Source organism: Aotus nancymaae, unplaced genomic scaffold (assembly GCF_030222135.1).
Source record: "Aotus nancymaae isolate 86718 unplaced genomic scaffold, 86718_ANA_hifiasm-v0.15.2.pri h1tg000036l, whole genome shotgun sequence".
NCBI classification, from domain to species: domain Eukaryota; kingdom Metazoa; phylum Chordata; class Mammalia; order Primates; family Aotidae; genus Aotus; species Aotus nancymaae.
Window position 1 is genome coordinate 88,246,999 of NW_026988450.1, and position 15,078 is coordinate 88,262,076.

A 15,078-nucleotide genomic window follows, 5' to 3' on the forward strand; every position below is an offset into this window, starting at 1 on the left:
AAAAAAAAAATCTAAACACCTCCAATGAAAGGCACTCTTGGGCCAGGTGCGGTAGATCACACCTGTAATCCCAGCACTTTGGGAGGCTGAGGCAGGTGGATCACCTGAGGTTGAGAGTTTGAGACCAGTCCGGCCTACATGGTGAGACCTTGTCTCTACAAAAAAATACAAGAATTAGCTCGGTGTGGTAGCAGGTGCCTATAATCCCAGCTACTATGGAGGCTAAGGCAGGAGAATTGCTTGAATCCAGGAGGCAGAGGTTGCAGTGAGCTGAGATTGTGCCATTGCACTGCAGCATGGGCAACAGAGCAAAAGTCCATCTCAGAGACAGAGGGAGAGAGGGAGGGAGGGAGAGAGGCAGTGAGGGAGAGAGGGAGAGAGAGAGAAAGAGAGGGAGAGAGAGAAAGAGAGAGAGAGAGAGGCAGTGAGGGAGAGAGGGAGAGAGAGAGAAAGAGAGGGAGAGAGAGAAAGAGAGAGAGAGAGGGTGGGAGGGGGGAAGGGAAAGGGAAGGAAAGGAAGAGAGAGAGAGAGAAAGGAAGGAAGGAAGAAAGGAAGGAAAAAGGAAAAGGGAGGGAGGGAAGGAGGGAAGAAAGAGAGAGGGGAAGGGAGAGAAAGGGAAGGAAAGGAAGAGAGAGAGAAAGAAAGAGGAAGGAAGGAAGGAAAAACAGAGAGAGAGAAGGAGAGAGAGAGAGAGAAAGGAAGGCAGGCAGGCACTCCTAGGAGCAGAAGACTTTTTTTTTTTTAAGACAAAGTGTTGCCAGACTGGAGTACAGTGGCGCAATGTCAGCTCACCGCCTCCTGGTTTCATGCAATTCTCCTGCCTCAGCCTCCTGGGTATCTGGGATTACAGGCATGCTCCACCACGCCCAGCTAATTTTTGTATTTTTAGTAGACACAGGGTTTCACCATGTTGACCAGGCTGATCTCAAACTCCTGACCTCAATCTGCCTGCCTCAGCCTCCCAAAGTGCTGGGATTACAGGCATGAGCCACCTCGCCCAGCCCAGAAAACTTTCTTTCAAAGAGAAAATTAAACCTGTTTTCACCTTTCTGGGTGTGTCGGAGATGTTAGCACTTGGCTGCTGACTAGAGAAAACAGTGAAACTTCAACCACTGCTATCTCATGCCAGAGACAGTGATTATAATCATAAGGAGTAAATACAGTTGGTGAACACGAATGGGGTGCATCCGAGTCAGGTCACAGCACAGGAAGCAAGCAGCAGGGACCCGCCTGTTTAAACTTCAGACTTGGGACAGCACCCTTAGCCTGCCTCACTTTCCTCTTCAATAACTGAGATGTCACCAAGAGGAACGTCCCACTAAAGAATGATAAAATTATCTTCAAAAATCATTACAGTTCATCTAAGCAAATCTACACAGAGGGCATGCAGCTTCAGACCGTGTGGCTACAGTCACTAGCCCATGAAGGCAGTCTCTGCATTCTCTGCTGATGACAGGGGATGATACAATTCATGGAAAAAAAATGCGAGACATTTCCCCATTCAATACACATTAACTAACTTTTTTTGTCTTTGAAGGGAAAAATATACAAAAATCTCATGGACCAAAAAAATAAAGATAAAATAAAAATTCCTAGCAGTTTTGTGTATGGCCTGGAGCTCTGCATTATTTGGTACAATCTTTGTGAGCTCGGCAACGTGATGACTAAATCCTGAGCCATTAAAGGCAGGTTCATTCTTCAAGGACCAAAACGTTCATGTTCATTCAGCATTCGTGCATCTGCTCCGCCCAGGAAATTTTTTCACTCTTCATTTTCTTATGCTACCAAACATAAGCAAATCAAACAACTCATTGAGAGAATTTCATCAGCCAATAAAATAAGAAACCACTCCCAGTCCCTGAATCAGCTGTTAAAATTGACCTCTAGGACTAGCTTCTTCTAATACATAAAATTATAAAAAAGACTTAGACATAGAACCTCAAGTCCATTCTACCAGGAAATTTTATGCAAGTATTCCAGAAATCAACTAATCATTCTAACCCATTAGTGGTATTCAATAAGATCGATAAGTATTCAGTAAAATCAGAACAAAATGCCTCATGCAAGATTTCTGACTCAACAGATTTTACAGTTTATTTAAACATTAGTGCTAACTCAAAGAAAAAAGTAATAAATGAGTCTGCTTTCTTTAAAGACTGCAAATGAACAGAGGCTGGGAAAAGGGCAGAGCTCACCTGGCCGGTGTCTGTTGGCTGCTTCCGCAGGAAGTGTGCTGCCCTGGAACCTCCGAGCTCCACTCTTACCACCAGTTCCACCAGGATAGTGATAGATGACAGAAGCTGAACACAGTCCTTCCAGGGCGGCTAGGCATTAAGAAAACAAAAACCAAAAGCCAGCAGCATTAGTAAAGTCAGTGGCCCATCATTAGTTCAAACTGCAGTGGCTAAGAGTGATTTCAACAGATGGATTATTTGGAAATGCCCATTTTTCTCCCACAACAAAGATCAAACCTAAAGATCACTAGTTTTTTTGCAAATGGGAACTTGCCACAGTCTTTCCCATGCCCATGTCAAGGCAGGCAACACAGAACACTCTCACCACACTCAAGGTTTCCCTGCAGGGCTGAGTGCACACGTGAAACAGGCCAGCCTCTGCATTCATTCATTCATGTGGCCAGCCTTTCTACACAGACTGTGTGGCAGACTGCCCCAGGTTCTGGAGCTACAGAGATGTATAACAGAAAGTGCCCTGGATTGAAAATATTTCAAAGTAATAGCACCAAAGCAAGACCAGAATGCCTTTCCAGACCATACACCCCAGAGGCACCTGCTCCTTTGGGACTGGAGACCTACCTCTCCCTCAAAGGCAGCTGTATCAACTCGCTACACAGCCACTTCTCTCACGGCAGTGACAACATAATAATCTCGAGCTATGCCACATGCCTTGTAAGGTGTGCCACAGTATTCATCTCTACCATCTTTATCCATTAATTCAGTGGTCCTTCAACTTTTGGTCTAAAAATGCCTTGATGCTCTTAGAAATTACTTAGGATCACAAAGAGCTTTTTCTGTGATGTGGGTCACACTATAGACATTTACCATATTGGAAACTAAAACTGAGAAAAGGATTTATGTATTAATTTCTTTTAAAATAGGCCTGGCGTGGTGGCTCACACCAGTAATCACAGCACTTTGGGAAACCGAGGCGGGTAGATCACTTGATGTCAGGAGTTCAAGACCAGCCTGGCCAATATGATGAAACACCGAGTCTACTCAAAATACAAAAATTAGCCAGGTTTGATAGCGCACACTTGCAGCCCCAGCTACTTGGGAGCCTGAGGCAAGAAAATCACTTGAACCTGGGAAGTGGAAGTTGCAGTGAGCGGAGATCACGCCATTGCACGACAGAACAAGACTCTGTCTCAAAAAAATAAAATAAAATAATAAGTTTGTCATGCATTAACATTTTTATGAAAAATAATTATTTTCCAAAACAAAAATAAAATACTGGAGGAATGGCATTATTTTACATGTTGACATATTTCTTTAATATCAGAGTTAATACAAGTCAGCTGGATCTTCTATCTGCTTCTACATTCAGTCAGCTATGATGTCAGGCATAAGTAGCTTCTGGACAACTCCACTATCTACTTTTGAGAGGCCATGGAAGTGTGTGTGCCATGGAAGAGGCCCAGGGCACACAGCACCATCCCTCTCCGTGGACTCTTTAGAAGCCCTCTGGACCCAGCCCAGCGCGGCATGAGGAAGGCATATGGGCGGTCCCCATCTTTCTGAAGCAGCTCCTGCTGCACAGGCCCTAGTCTCAGAGTGCGCTGGGAGAAGCACTTACTCTCCAATTGTACAATAAGGAGAACTTAGGGAGACAGTACTCTTTCAAGAAGACCAAGTAAAACTCACTCTTTCTCACCCCTCTTAATCCTTTATCTGCTTCTCTTTTCTTTTTATCCCTAATTCTTACTCCCTTTCGTTACCCACTTTTATTTCTCTACCCTCTTTAAAAAACTAAATTTGGGCTAGGCACAGTGGCTCACACCTGTAATCCCAGCACTTTGGGAGGCTGAGGCAGGTGGATCACGAGGTCAGGAGTTCGGGACCAGCCTGGCCAAGATGCTGAAACCCCATCTCTACTAAAACTACAAAAATTAGCCAGGTGCGATGGTGGCACCTATAATCCCAGCTACTCGGTAAATCACTTGAACCCAGGAGGTTGCAGTGAGCTGAGATCTCACCACTGCACTCTAGCCTGGGCAACAGAGCAAGACACCGTCTCAAAAAAAAAAAAAAAAACTGAATTTAAGTCCATTTTAAGTTTTGTTTTTGTTTTTTCTTAAAAGACAAAGTCTCGGCTGGGCGCGGTGGCTCACGCCTGTAATCCTAGCACTTTGGGAGGCTGAGGTGGGTGGATCACCTGAGGTCTGGAGTTCAAGACCAGCCTGGCCATCATGGTGAAACCCCATCTTTAAAAAAAAAAAAAAACACACAAAGTCTCACTCTTGATCAGGATGGAGTGCGGTGGTGCGATGATGGCTCACTCTAGCCTTGACCTGCTGGGCTCAAGCCATCCTCCTGCCTCAGCCTCACAAGTAGCTGGGACTACAGGCACAGACCACCACACTCAGCTAATGTCTCTTAATTTATTTTTGTATAAGTGAGGTCTCCCTATGTTGCTCAGGCTGGTTTCTACCCAGCTAACGTTTTTTAATTTTTTTTCTTTTTTTTTTACAAAATGAGGTGAACTGAGGTTTTTTTTATTTATTTTTATTTTTTATTTTTTTGGTAGAAGTGTTGGGATTACAGGTGTGAGCCACCATACCTGGCCATTTAAAGTATTTCTTATATTTGGCTGGGCACAGTGGTTCATGCCTGTAATCCCAGCACTTTGGGAGGCCAAGGCAGGCAGATCACCTGAGGTCAGGAGTTCAAGAGCAGCCCAGCCAACATGGCGAAACCCCATCTCTACTAAAAATACAAAAATTAGCCAGGCATGGTAGTGCACGCCTGTATTCCCAGCTACTCAGAAGACTGAGGCAGAAGAATCACTTGAACCCAGGAGACAGAGGTTGCAGTGAGCCAAGATCACGCCACTGCACTCCAGCCTGGATGACAGAGCGAGACTCTGTCCCAAAAAAAGAAAGAAAGTATTTCTTACATTTAATGTATTCTACAGCACCTCATCAAACTTCTGTTATAGAACTCACCTCATGACTTCATTCCGACTTGTATTCTCGTAAGTGGCTGACAGGTGTCCTTGCTAAACTGTCCACTTCAACAAAAGAACCCTGTTTCAGTCCTTCCTCACACATCGTTCATTTAACAAGCATTTAGAGAACATTGCAACCTGTCAGGCAATGGACACAGCCGGTCCAGACCTCCCAGGCCCACCTCCAGGAGACGCAGTCCCCAAGGGAAGACCACACACAGACATCCAATTCCAGCGCAAAGGAACAGCAACAGGTCAGACACAGTGCCCGCTCAGCCGACTGCCGAGGGGGATCAGAGCCGGCTGTTCTTTGAAGTAGGTTTTCCTCTTGCCCTTTTTTTAATTTTTAAGATTGACATAGAGTTCACATACCATATACTTCACCCACTTAAAGTGCATAATTCAGCAGTTTTTGGAATATTCATAACTGTGCAACCATCACAACTATCTGATTCTGGAACATGCTCCTCACCCCAAAAAGAAACCTCATGCCCATTAACAGCCACTTCCCAGCTCCTAGAACCTTCTATAGATTTGCCTATAGATTTGCTTCTACAGATTTCTGCTCCTTTTTTTTTTTTTTTGAGACGGAGTTTCGCTCTTGTTACCCAGGCTGGAGTGCAATGGCGCAATCTCAGCTCACCGCAACCTCCGCCTCCTGGGTTCAGGCAATTCTCCTGCCTCAGCCTCTTGAGTAGCTGGGATTACAGGCACGCGCCACCATGCCCAGCTAAATTTTTGTTTGTTTTTTTTTTTTTTTTTTTTTTGAGACGGAGTTTCACTCTTGTTACCGAGGCTGGAGTGCAATGGCGCGATCTCGGCTCACCGCAACCTCCGCCTCCTGGGTTCAGGCAAATCTCCTGCCTCAGCCTCCTGAGTAGCTGGGATTACAGGCATGCGCCACCATGCCCAGCTAATTTTTTGTATTTTTAGTAGTGATGGGGTTTCACCATGTTGACCAGGATGGTCTCCATCTCGACCTCGTGATCCACCTGCCTCGGCCTCCCAAAGTGCTGGGATTACAGGTGTGAGCCACCGCGCCCGGCCAGATTTCTGCTTCTATAGATGTGCCTATTCTAGCCACTTCATATAAACAGAATCATACAATCTGTGGCCTTTTCTGTCTGGCTTCTCTCACTTAGCACAAAGTTATCAAGATTCATCCGTGCTGCACTGGTATCACAATTTCCTTCTTTTTCATGACTGAATGATATTCCGCTGTATTCCCATACCGCACTTTGTTTATCCATTCATCATGTGACACATGGAGGAGGTTTTGAGGGATGAGCCTATGAGGTGAAGATCATGGTAACGACATCCAAAGCAGAGGGCAAGGTGTGCTAAGAACAGAGGAAGCGGGACAGCGTGGGCAGGGTGTCCTTCAGAGGACGCACAGCAGGGCGGGCGGAGGGCAGCAGATACGGCAGGGAAGCACCCCAGGCCACTGCTCGTGGCAACCAGCACAGGCTGGTTGCTTTTCCTCCCTCATCCCTTCTTTTTGGGGACTTTCTTTTTCAGTTTCCTCTCATTTCAAGTAACGGTTGAAACAATTACATATCAGATTGCCGTCATCAGCTTATCTTACCTCCAAGCCACAGAAAGTCATTCACGGAGCGGAGCAACTCCACCGACATGTGATAATGCACCAGCGAGTCCTGCAGCATCCCCGCCTGCAGGCACAGGTCTCCCACGTGCTTCCGCATGCGGCCCTGGCACCGCTTCTTGTAATGTCTACAAAGTAAATGAAAGTGTGTCATTATTACTATACCACTCCCACCCCAAAAGCACTCTGACTAAGCACTATGCAATTCTCTCACTACTAAAATTGCTAAGAAGGCAACTGTAGGCTCTATAATTTAAAGCCCGCAGTAATCATTGCCATTTATGTGAGCTGGAGTGATCTTGACTTCAAAAATGTTCTGCCAAGGGATTTTTTTAAAGGTGATAGGTAGATAGACTTCTACCATGTATTTCACGTAGACAATGTTAGAGTCGGATTTTTCTTTTCAGATTTTCCAGTTGTAATATTAGCATAAGGAAGTTTATGTTTCAGCTTTTTAAAAAAATCAATTATCCTCCCCTTCTTAATATCACACCTATTATTATTTTATAAAGAGAGATCCTCTTATTAGCCAACCATTTGGCTTCAGCAAACAAGATGTTTATCTTCACTATTTCAGAGCAAGCTTTAGGAATGCTTTCAGAGGGCAGGGCCTGGAGTGCTCGCTAACAGCTCTTTAAACACTGGCAAGGAAATGCTATTAAATAATGCAAAGGCTTCGAGTCCCTATCCACTCAGAAACCAAAGCGACTATACCAAAATCTTCCTTTTATCATTTTTAAATACTTCTTTAAATATTATACTTCTTAAGATAAATGATTTTTTTAAAGAAAAACTACAGCTGGATTAAACTGTCCCTCAAGAAAGCAATCTTATCAAGAATAAAAGTCCTCTGGAAACCCAGAAGATGTGAAGTTTCTAAGTAAATGAAAGTTATTGACAGATCTCAATATAATATTAAATCCAATCATGTCTAACAATTTCAACGAACTCTTTCTTACTCTGGAATTTAGCTTTCCCATTCTGAATACGTTTTGAACAAAGATCATGACGTGAGGCAGACGCAGAGAGAAGAAACGCTAGCCTTCATTTGTCTCCTTCCTGGCCACAAGGCAGTGTCAGGTGGGCCCCTGCTAACAGACCCTCCCCATAAAAAAATGCAGCATCTGAGCTGCTCCTCCCATCGAAACAGCAGTCACCTCAGCAGCCTCCACTAGTCTCTGACTCCCCATTCTGCACCCCCTCTCCTCTCATTGCTTCTACACACACAGCCAGAGTGTCCTTCCCAAAGCACAAATCAGTGTGTCCTCCCCGACTGCAAACCTTTCACAGGATCCTCAGTTCAGTCCTAGGGAGAGGCATGCCATCCACAGCTAGCCCCTCCTCCCATGGCTCTGGCCTCCCTTCCTACCACTGTGCCCTTGCCCTCTGCAGACAACCTTGCTGCAATGCCGGAGTTCCCCCGATCTCAGGCTCTGTCTGTCTCACAACTTCCACTCTCTTTTAGGCTCATCTCAATGACTGGTTTCTCAAGGAAGCCTTCTTGCCTTCAGCCTCTGCATTTTGGGTTAAGTGTCCTTGATGTGTTTCTAGAACATTCTTACTTTTTCAATTTTTTTTTTTTTTTTTATTTTTAGAGACAAGGTCTTGTTCTGCTGCCTAGGCTGGAGTACAGTCGCGTGATCACAGCTCACTGCAACCTCCAACTCCTGGGTTCAAGCAATTCTCCCAGCTCAGCCTTCCCAGTAACTGGGACCACAGGTGTACACCACAACACCTGGCTATTTTTTTTTTTTGTAGAGATAGGGTCTCCTTATGTTGCTAAAGCTGGTCTTGAACTCCTGGGCTCAAGTGATCCTCCTGCCTCAGTCTCCCAAACAGCTGGGATTACAAACATGAGCCACCGTGCCCAGCCAGCTCTTACTCTCAAAGGTAGACAGTGTTTTGCTCACTTCCTTGGTATGTTATCCTGTTCCAAGTGCGAAAAAGATTCAGTATCCAAATGGACATTTTCCTCCTCCAATAACATAACTGTCAACTCTTAATACATGAATACGTTTACAAATACTACTGTATATTGGCTTAATATATTTTATATTTGACTCAAAACAACAAAACTTTACTCCTAACCAATTACAAAAAGATTTGCTTTTTAAAGCATCCTAAAGAAGTAAATTAGGCCAGCCATGGTGGCTCACACCTGTAATACCAGCACTTTGAGAGGCCGAGGCAGTAGGATCACTTAAGACTAGGACTTCAAGACAGCTGGACAACAGAGCAAGAGACTATGTCTCTACAAAGGCTCAGGTGATCCTCCCACCTCAGCCTCCCAAGTAACTGGGACAACATGCACACAACCACTTGCTCAGCTAATGTTTATATTTTTTTGTAGAGACAGGGTCTCGCCATATTGCCCAGGTTGGTCTGGAACTCCTGGGCCCAAGCAATCCACCTGCCTCAGCCTCCCAAAATGCTAGATTTACAGATGTCAGCCACCATGCCCAGCCTACAAAAATTTTTTAAAATCAGCTGGGTATGGTAGCTCACACGTGTAGTCCCAGCTCCCCAGGAGGTAGAGGCAGGAAGATTGCTTGAGCCCTGGAGTGATGACTGCAGTGAGCCATGATTATGCCACTGCTCTCTAGTCTGTTCAACAGACCACGCTCCTGTCTCTTAAGAAAAGAAAGAAGTAAATTATTACATCTTCACACGAACTTCACAAAAATGTACACCTGTTGTAGCAAAATATAACACACAAAATTTCAAAAATATTTTTCTTTTTTTTTTTTTTTTGAGACGGAGTTTCGCTCTTGTTACCCAGGCTGGAGTGCAATGGCGCGATCTCGGCTCACCACAACCTCCGCCTCCTGGGTTCAGGCAATTCTCCTGCCTCAGCCTCCTGAGTAGCTGGGATTACAGGCACGCACCACCATGCCCAGCTAATTTTTTGCATTTTTAGTAGAGATGGGGTTTCACCATGTTGACCAGGATGGTCTCGATCTCTTGACCTCCTGATCCACCCACCTCGGCCTCCCAAAGTGCTGGGATTACAGGCGTGAGCCACCGCGCCCGGCCCAAAAATATTTTTCTTTTCTTTTTTTTTTCTTTGAGACAGAGTCTCCTTCTCTTGCCCAGGCTGGAGTGCAGTAGCGTGATCTCAGCTCACTGCAACCTCCGCCTCCCAGACTCAAGCGATTCTCCTGCCTCAGCCTCCCGAGTAGCTGGGACTGCAGGCACACACCACCACAACCAGCTAATCTTTGTATTTTTAGTAGAGACGGAGTTTCACCATGTTGGTCACGCTGGTCTCGAACTCCTGACCTCATGATCCACCCACCTCCGCCTCCCAAAGTGCTGGGATGACAGGCGTGAGCCTGGCCAAAAAAATATTTTTCTAGTAGCATCTTCTAAATTAAATAAATAACTTGTTTTTAAAAATATAAACATTATGATAAACAATTTGTTTTGAAAACATAGGACTTTTACAAAAAGAAGTCATATAAATACTCTTATAGTTTTTCATATTAAAGTCAAAACCATACAAATATCCTAAATTGTATAAAAACAGAATGAGCCAGGTGTGGTGGTTCATGCCTATAATCCTAGTGACTCAAGAGGCTGGCATGAGAGGATTCCTTGAGGTCAGGAGTCCAAGACCAGCCTGAGCAACACAGGAAGACCCTGTCTCTATAATAATTCTAAATATTAGCCAGGCCTGCAGTCCTAGCTACTCAGGAGGCTAAGGCAGGAGGATCCCTTGAGCCCAAGAGTTCAGGGCTGCAATGAGCTATGGTGGTGCTATTGCACAGCCTGGGTGATGAACAAGACTCTATTTCAAAAAAAAAAAAAAGAAAGAAACTGGAATTAAGAATTGCTAGAAAAATTCATAAGAATCTGATAATCTGACAGTCTCAGTTGATAAAGAGGATGCATCCTTTCTGGAAGTTGCACAAAAGCACCTATTACATAGCTTCAAACACTGTAACAGAGGCACTCAAATTGTACTTCCTTTCTGCACTTTAATTAAAATTTAATCAAAGATATAGGCTATATTATTTTCGTGGCTCTTAATCAGATTAAAGAATAAAATGCTTAATATTTTTGTGATTTTGGTACTATTTATATAGCTTATGGAAGACAAGAGCTTGGTATTCTAGTCCGAAAAACAATTTATCTGCAAAGAAATTTCTATATTCATATCCAAAGAAAAGCTAAAGCTGCTCAACAATAACAGTGTGCAATTAAAATCCAAGGGAACTCGGATAAAGAGAATTTCTTTTCCAGGGTCAGGGATAGTATGACATAGTTTAAGAAGTCTCTGTATACTTAAATAATGGTGACAGCCCATAATTTTGCACCACAATATTTTGGGGTGGGGAGCCTTTTGACTACGTGCCTGATGTAAATGCAGTAAATATACTAAAAGGTGCCCACGTGGTAGGGCTACAGTGCCAAAGCAGACAACCTTAAGATGCATGAGTAGCTGGGCACAGCAGCTCATGCTGGGAATCTCGGCACTTTGGGAGGCTGAGGCAGGCAGATCATTTGAACCCAGTTCAAGATAAGCCTGCCCAACATAGCAAAACCCTTTCTCACTAAAAATACAAAAATTAGGCTGGCACGGTGGTTCACACCTGTAATCCCAGCACTTTGGGGGGCCGAGGTGGGCAGATCACCTGAGGTCGGGAGTTCAAGACCAGGCTGGCCAGCATGGTGAAACCCCATCTCTACTAAAAATACAAAATTAACCAGGCATGGTGGCACATTCCTGCAATCCCAGGTACTTGGGAGGCTGAGGCAGGAATATTGCTTGAATTCAGGAGGCGGAGGTTGCAGTGAGATGAGATCAGACCACTGCACTCCAGCCTGGGGGACAAGAGACTGTCTCAAAAAAAAAAAAAATTAGCTGAGTGGGGTGGCACACACCTGTAATTCCAGCTACTCGGGACACTGGAGGCACAAGAATGGCCTGAGCCTAGGAAGTAGAGGTTGTATTGAACCAAGATCACGCCACTGCACTCCAGCCTGGGTAAATAAGACCCTGTCTTAAAAAAAAAAAAAAAAAGATACAACAGAACTCTAAACAGAAAGTTTAAAAAAAAAAAGGCAGATTTGCTACTCAGTTTCAGACGCTTTATGGACGCTGATAACTGCATCTTACCTAATGAAAAAGTAAAAACAAATTGTTAGTGTGAATTTCTTCCATCTGAACTTTTTCATGTTAAAGTCTGAATATTAAAACATCACTCTATAAAGAAAGAGCAAGAGACCAGACATGGTGGCTCACACCTGTAATCCCAGCATGGATCACATGGCACACCTGTAATCCCAGGCAGATTGCCTGAGCTCAGGAATTCAAGACCAGCCTGGAAAACGTGTAAAATTCTGTCTCTACAAAAACATATAAAAAAATTTAACCACGTGTGATGCTGCATGCCTATAATCCCAGCTACTCAGGAGGCTGAGGTTAGAGGATCACTTGAGCCCAGGGGGCCGAGGTTGTGGTGAGCCGAGATCATGCCACTGCACTCACACCTGGGCAACAGAGCCAGACCCCATCTCAAAAAAAAAAAGAAAAGAAAGAAAAGAAAAAAGCGAGAACTGAAAAGTTTTAATTAAAAGCCAAGACGTGTCTATGTTTTACTTTGCATATGAGCATTATCTGCAACCATGTCAATGTAAAGCAAAATGAAAAAACCATCTCCCTGGGACCTAAAACACTTTGACACTACCTGCCTATCAGGGAAGTCTGAGCTCTGTGAAATGAATCTGTGGCACTTAAGCAAGAGAAGTTCTTTTGACAATTTTTCTGAAAGGCTCCAAAGCTGATTTACTTTAGTGTTCCGAGTGTAAGAGGAAGGTAACAGAATTAGTAGAGACAACATGCTTTATTTAAAGTCTGAAGAACCTGAGTTTGAATCCTGCTGCTTCATCACCAGCTGGGTGACGCTGGTCTCATTATTTAACCCTTCTGAGAATGTTTCCACACAGCAAGCTGGGCCTGTCACCATCTGCCTCAGGTGGCATCAATGTAACGTAAATGACATAGGTAGGAGGGTGGCTAACTGGTGTCTGACATACAGTCACACTCATTTCCCTGCTTCTCCCCTTTTGAACTTGGATTAGTCGGGTAGTCAGGTTGAAGCCTCTGATGATAGGCTGTCTTATTAGTCCTCATAGTCACTCAACATGGTGACCTACACTTAGAAGCGTCAAAAAAGAACTGCCTCCGGCCAGGCGCAGTGACTCACACCTGTTATCCTAGCACTTTGGGAGGCCAAGGCAGGTGGAATGGCTGAGCTTAGGAGTTCGAGACTGGGCCGCGTAACATGGCAAAACCCCATCTCTACTTAAAAATATATAAAACTTAGCCAGGCATGCTGGCACACACCTGTAGTCCCAGCTACTCAGGAGGCTGAGGCAGAAGAACTGCTTGGACCTGGGAGCCAGCAGTTGCAGTGAGCCGAGAACACGCCACTGCACTCCAGCCTGGGCAACAGAGTGAGACTCCATCTCAAAAAAATATAAATAAAAAATAAAATAAAAATTAGCCAGGCATGCTGGCACACACCTGTAGTCCCAGCTACTCAGGAGGCTGAGGCAGAAGAACTGCTTGGACCTGGGAGCCAGCAGTTGCAGTGAGCCGAGAACACGCCACTGCACTCCAGCCTGGGCAACAGAGTGAGACTCCATCTCAAAAAAGAGAAAAAACTGCTTCCTCGATAGTAACTAGCAATATTCATAAGGGTTTTTGGGTTTTTTTTTTAATTGTCTTTTGTTTTAAAAAGAGCTATTCCAGAACTATCCAAAGTCTCTCCCCCAATTCTCTGGCACCTCTCTCCTCAGATGCCCTTCCTGATCTGCCCTTCTGGGTCCATGGGAAAGACAGTCTATTCAGCTGTGACTCCGTCCTGCTGCCAGAACGGAAAAGGATAAGGGCAAATCTGGCCACATCATTCCCTTCGGATTTCTTTAGTAGAAGCCCCACCCCTAGCACTTTTAGGATAAATGGCAGCTGCACCTAAAACCCCAAACTCCATGGAATAATGTACAAAACCCCAGCCAGGAGCAGTGGCTCACGGCTATAATCCCAATACTTTGGGAAGCTGAGGCAGGTGGATCACCCAAGGTCAGGCATTCAAGACCAGTCTGGCCAACATGGCGAGACCCCATCTAAAATACAAAATTACAAAATTAGTGGGGTGTGGTGACACGTGCCTGTAATCTCAGCTACTCAGGAGGCAAGGCTGGAGAATCACTTGAACCAGGGAGGTGGAGGTTGCAGTGAGCTGAGATTGTACCACTGCATTCCGGCCTGGGCGACAAGAGCGAAACTCCATCTCAGACAAAAAAAAAAAAAACAGAATCTGGGCTGTTTCCCGGTCACGGCGAGCACCTGGGGGTCAGCCCGGGGCCTTCCTCCTGCCTCCATCTGCATTCTCCCTCACTCAGCTCATCCACATTCAGGATATTACACACGGGCTACCTACTGCCAACACTCAAGTGTCTCTCTAGTCACCTCCTGAGCTCCAGACTCACATCCGCTTGCCTCTTTAATCTCTCCGTTTGAATGCCCAACAGGCATCTCAAAAACACTCCCCGCAAGGCCCTCCCAGTTCTCCCCTTTGTAAGAAACAGCCCACCATGTACCCTGTTGTTTGAGTCACACTCTCAGACAGACTTCTCCTTTCTGTCCATCACCTTTTCCCCATATCTGTCTCTAAAGTCCCCAACATCTAGCACAGCACACGGCAAGCTTCCCCGTAAACGTGTGCTGAGTCACCTCTAGAGGGCACCTGCTAACGAGGGAGGTCTCTCCTGGCACAGGTCACTTAGGAAAGGTGCCTGTTTCTCACGCAGGACACGGAGAGGACAGCCCAGGACAAGGACTCAAGACTCTCTTGTGGTCTGAACTCTAAATGGCCTGCGGTCCAGGAGAGTACCTGGGTTGTGAACTCAGAGACACGGCTGCCAGGAGAGCAGAAGAGGAGGAAGCCCAGGCCAGGCTGTCCCCATTGATCCTGGGAGCCAGTGGTGGCAGGAAAGGCCCACAGCCCAGGATAAACCAGCCACCACCAGATCCTTCCCCTGCATTTTCCAAGCTGCACAGCTACGACTTCCTGTACTTATTACATTCATGTCTCTTCTGTTTCGCCACCCTAGAATGTGATGATATCTTCCAGAAAGCCCAGCCTGTCAACTGAGACAAAGCAAATGAAGAATGAAAGTGTTTGTACTTGGACCAGAGCACTAAGAAAGAAACAAGGCCCCTGGGCAGTGCAGTGGTTGCAGCAGGTCACAGAGCAGGAGCCTTTCCCTGCAGGGGATGAAACCAC

The 15,078-nt window shown here is 45.3% G+C and overlaps 1 protein-coding gene across 1 annotated transcript in view; it reads right to left on the reverse strand.

Moving 5' to 3' along the window:
• Positions 1-15,078, reverse strand: part of TRAPPC9 (trafficking protein particle complex subunit 9) — a 730,305-nt gene that overhangs the window by 690,299 nt on the left and 24,928 nt on the right. Inside the window, exons 3-4 of the mRNA XM_012461180.2 lie at positions 6,767-6,912; positions 2,196-2,324 (exon numbers count right to left, since the gene is read on the reverse strand). Coding sequence (XP_012316603.2) covers positions 2,196-2,324; positions 6,767-6,912 — 275 coding nt within the window. The remainder of the gene's footprint in view (positions 1-2,195; positions 2,325-6,766; positions 6,913-15,078) is intronic.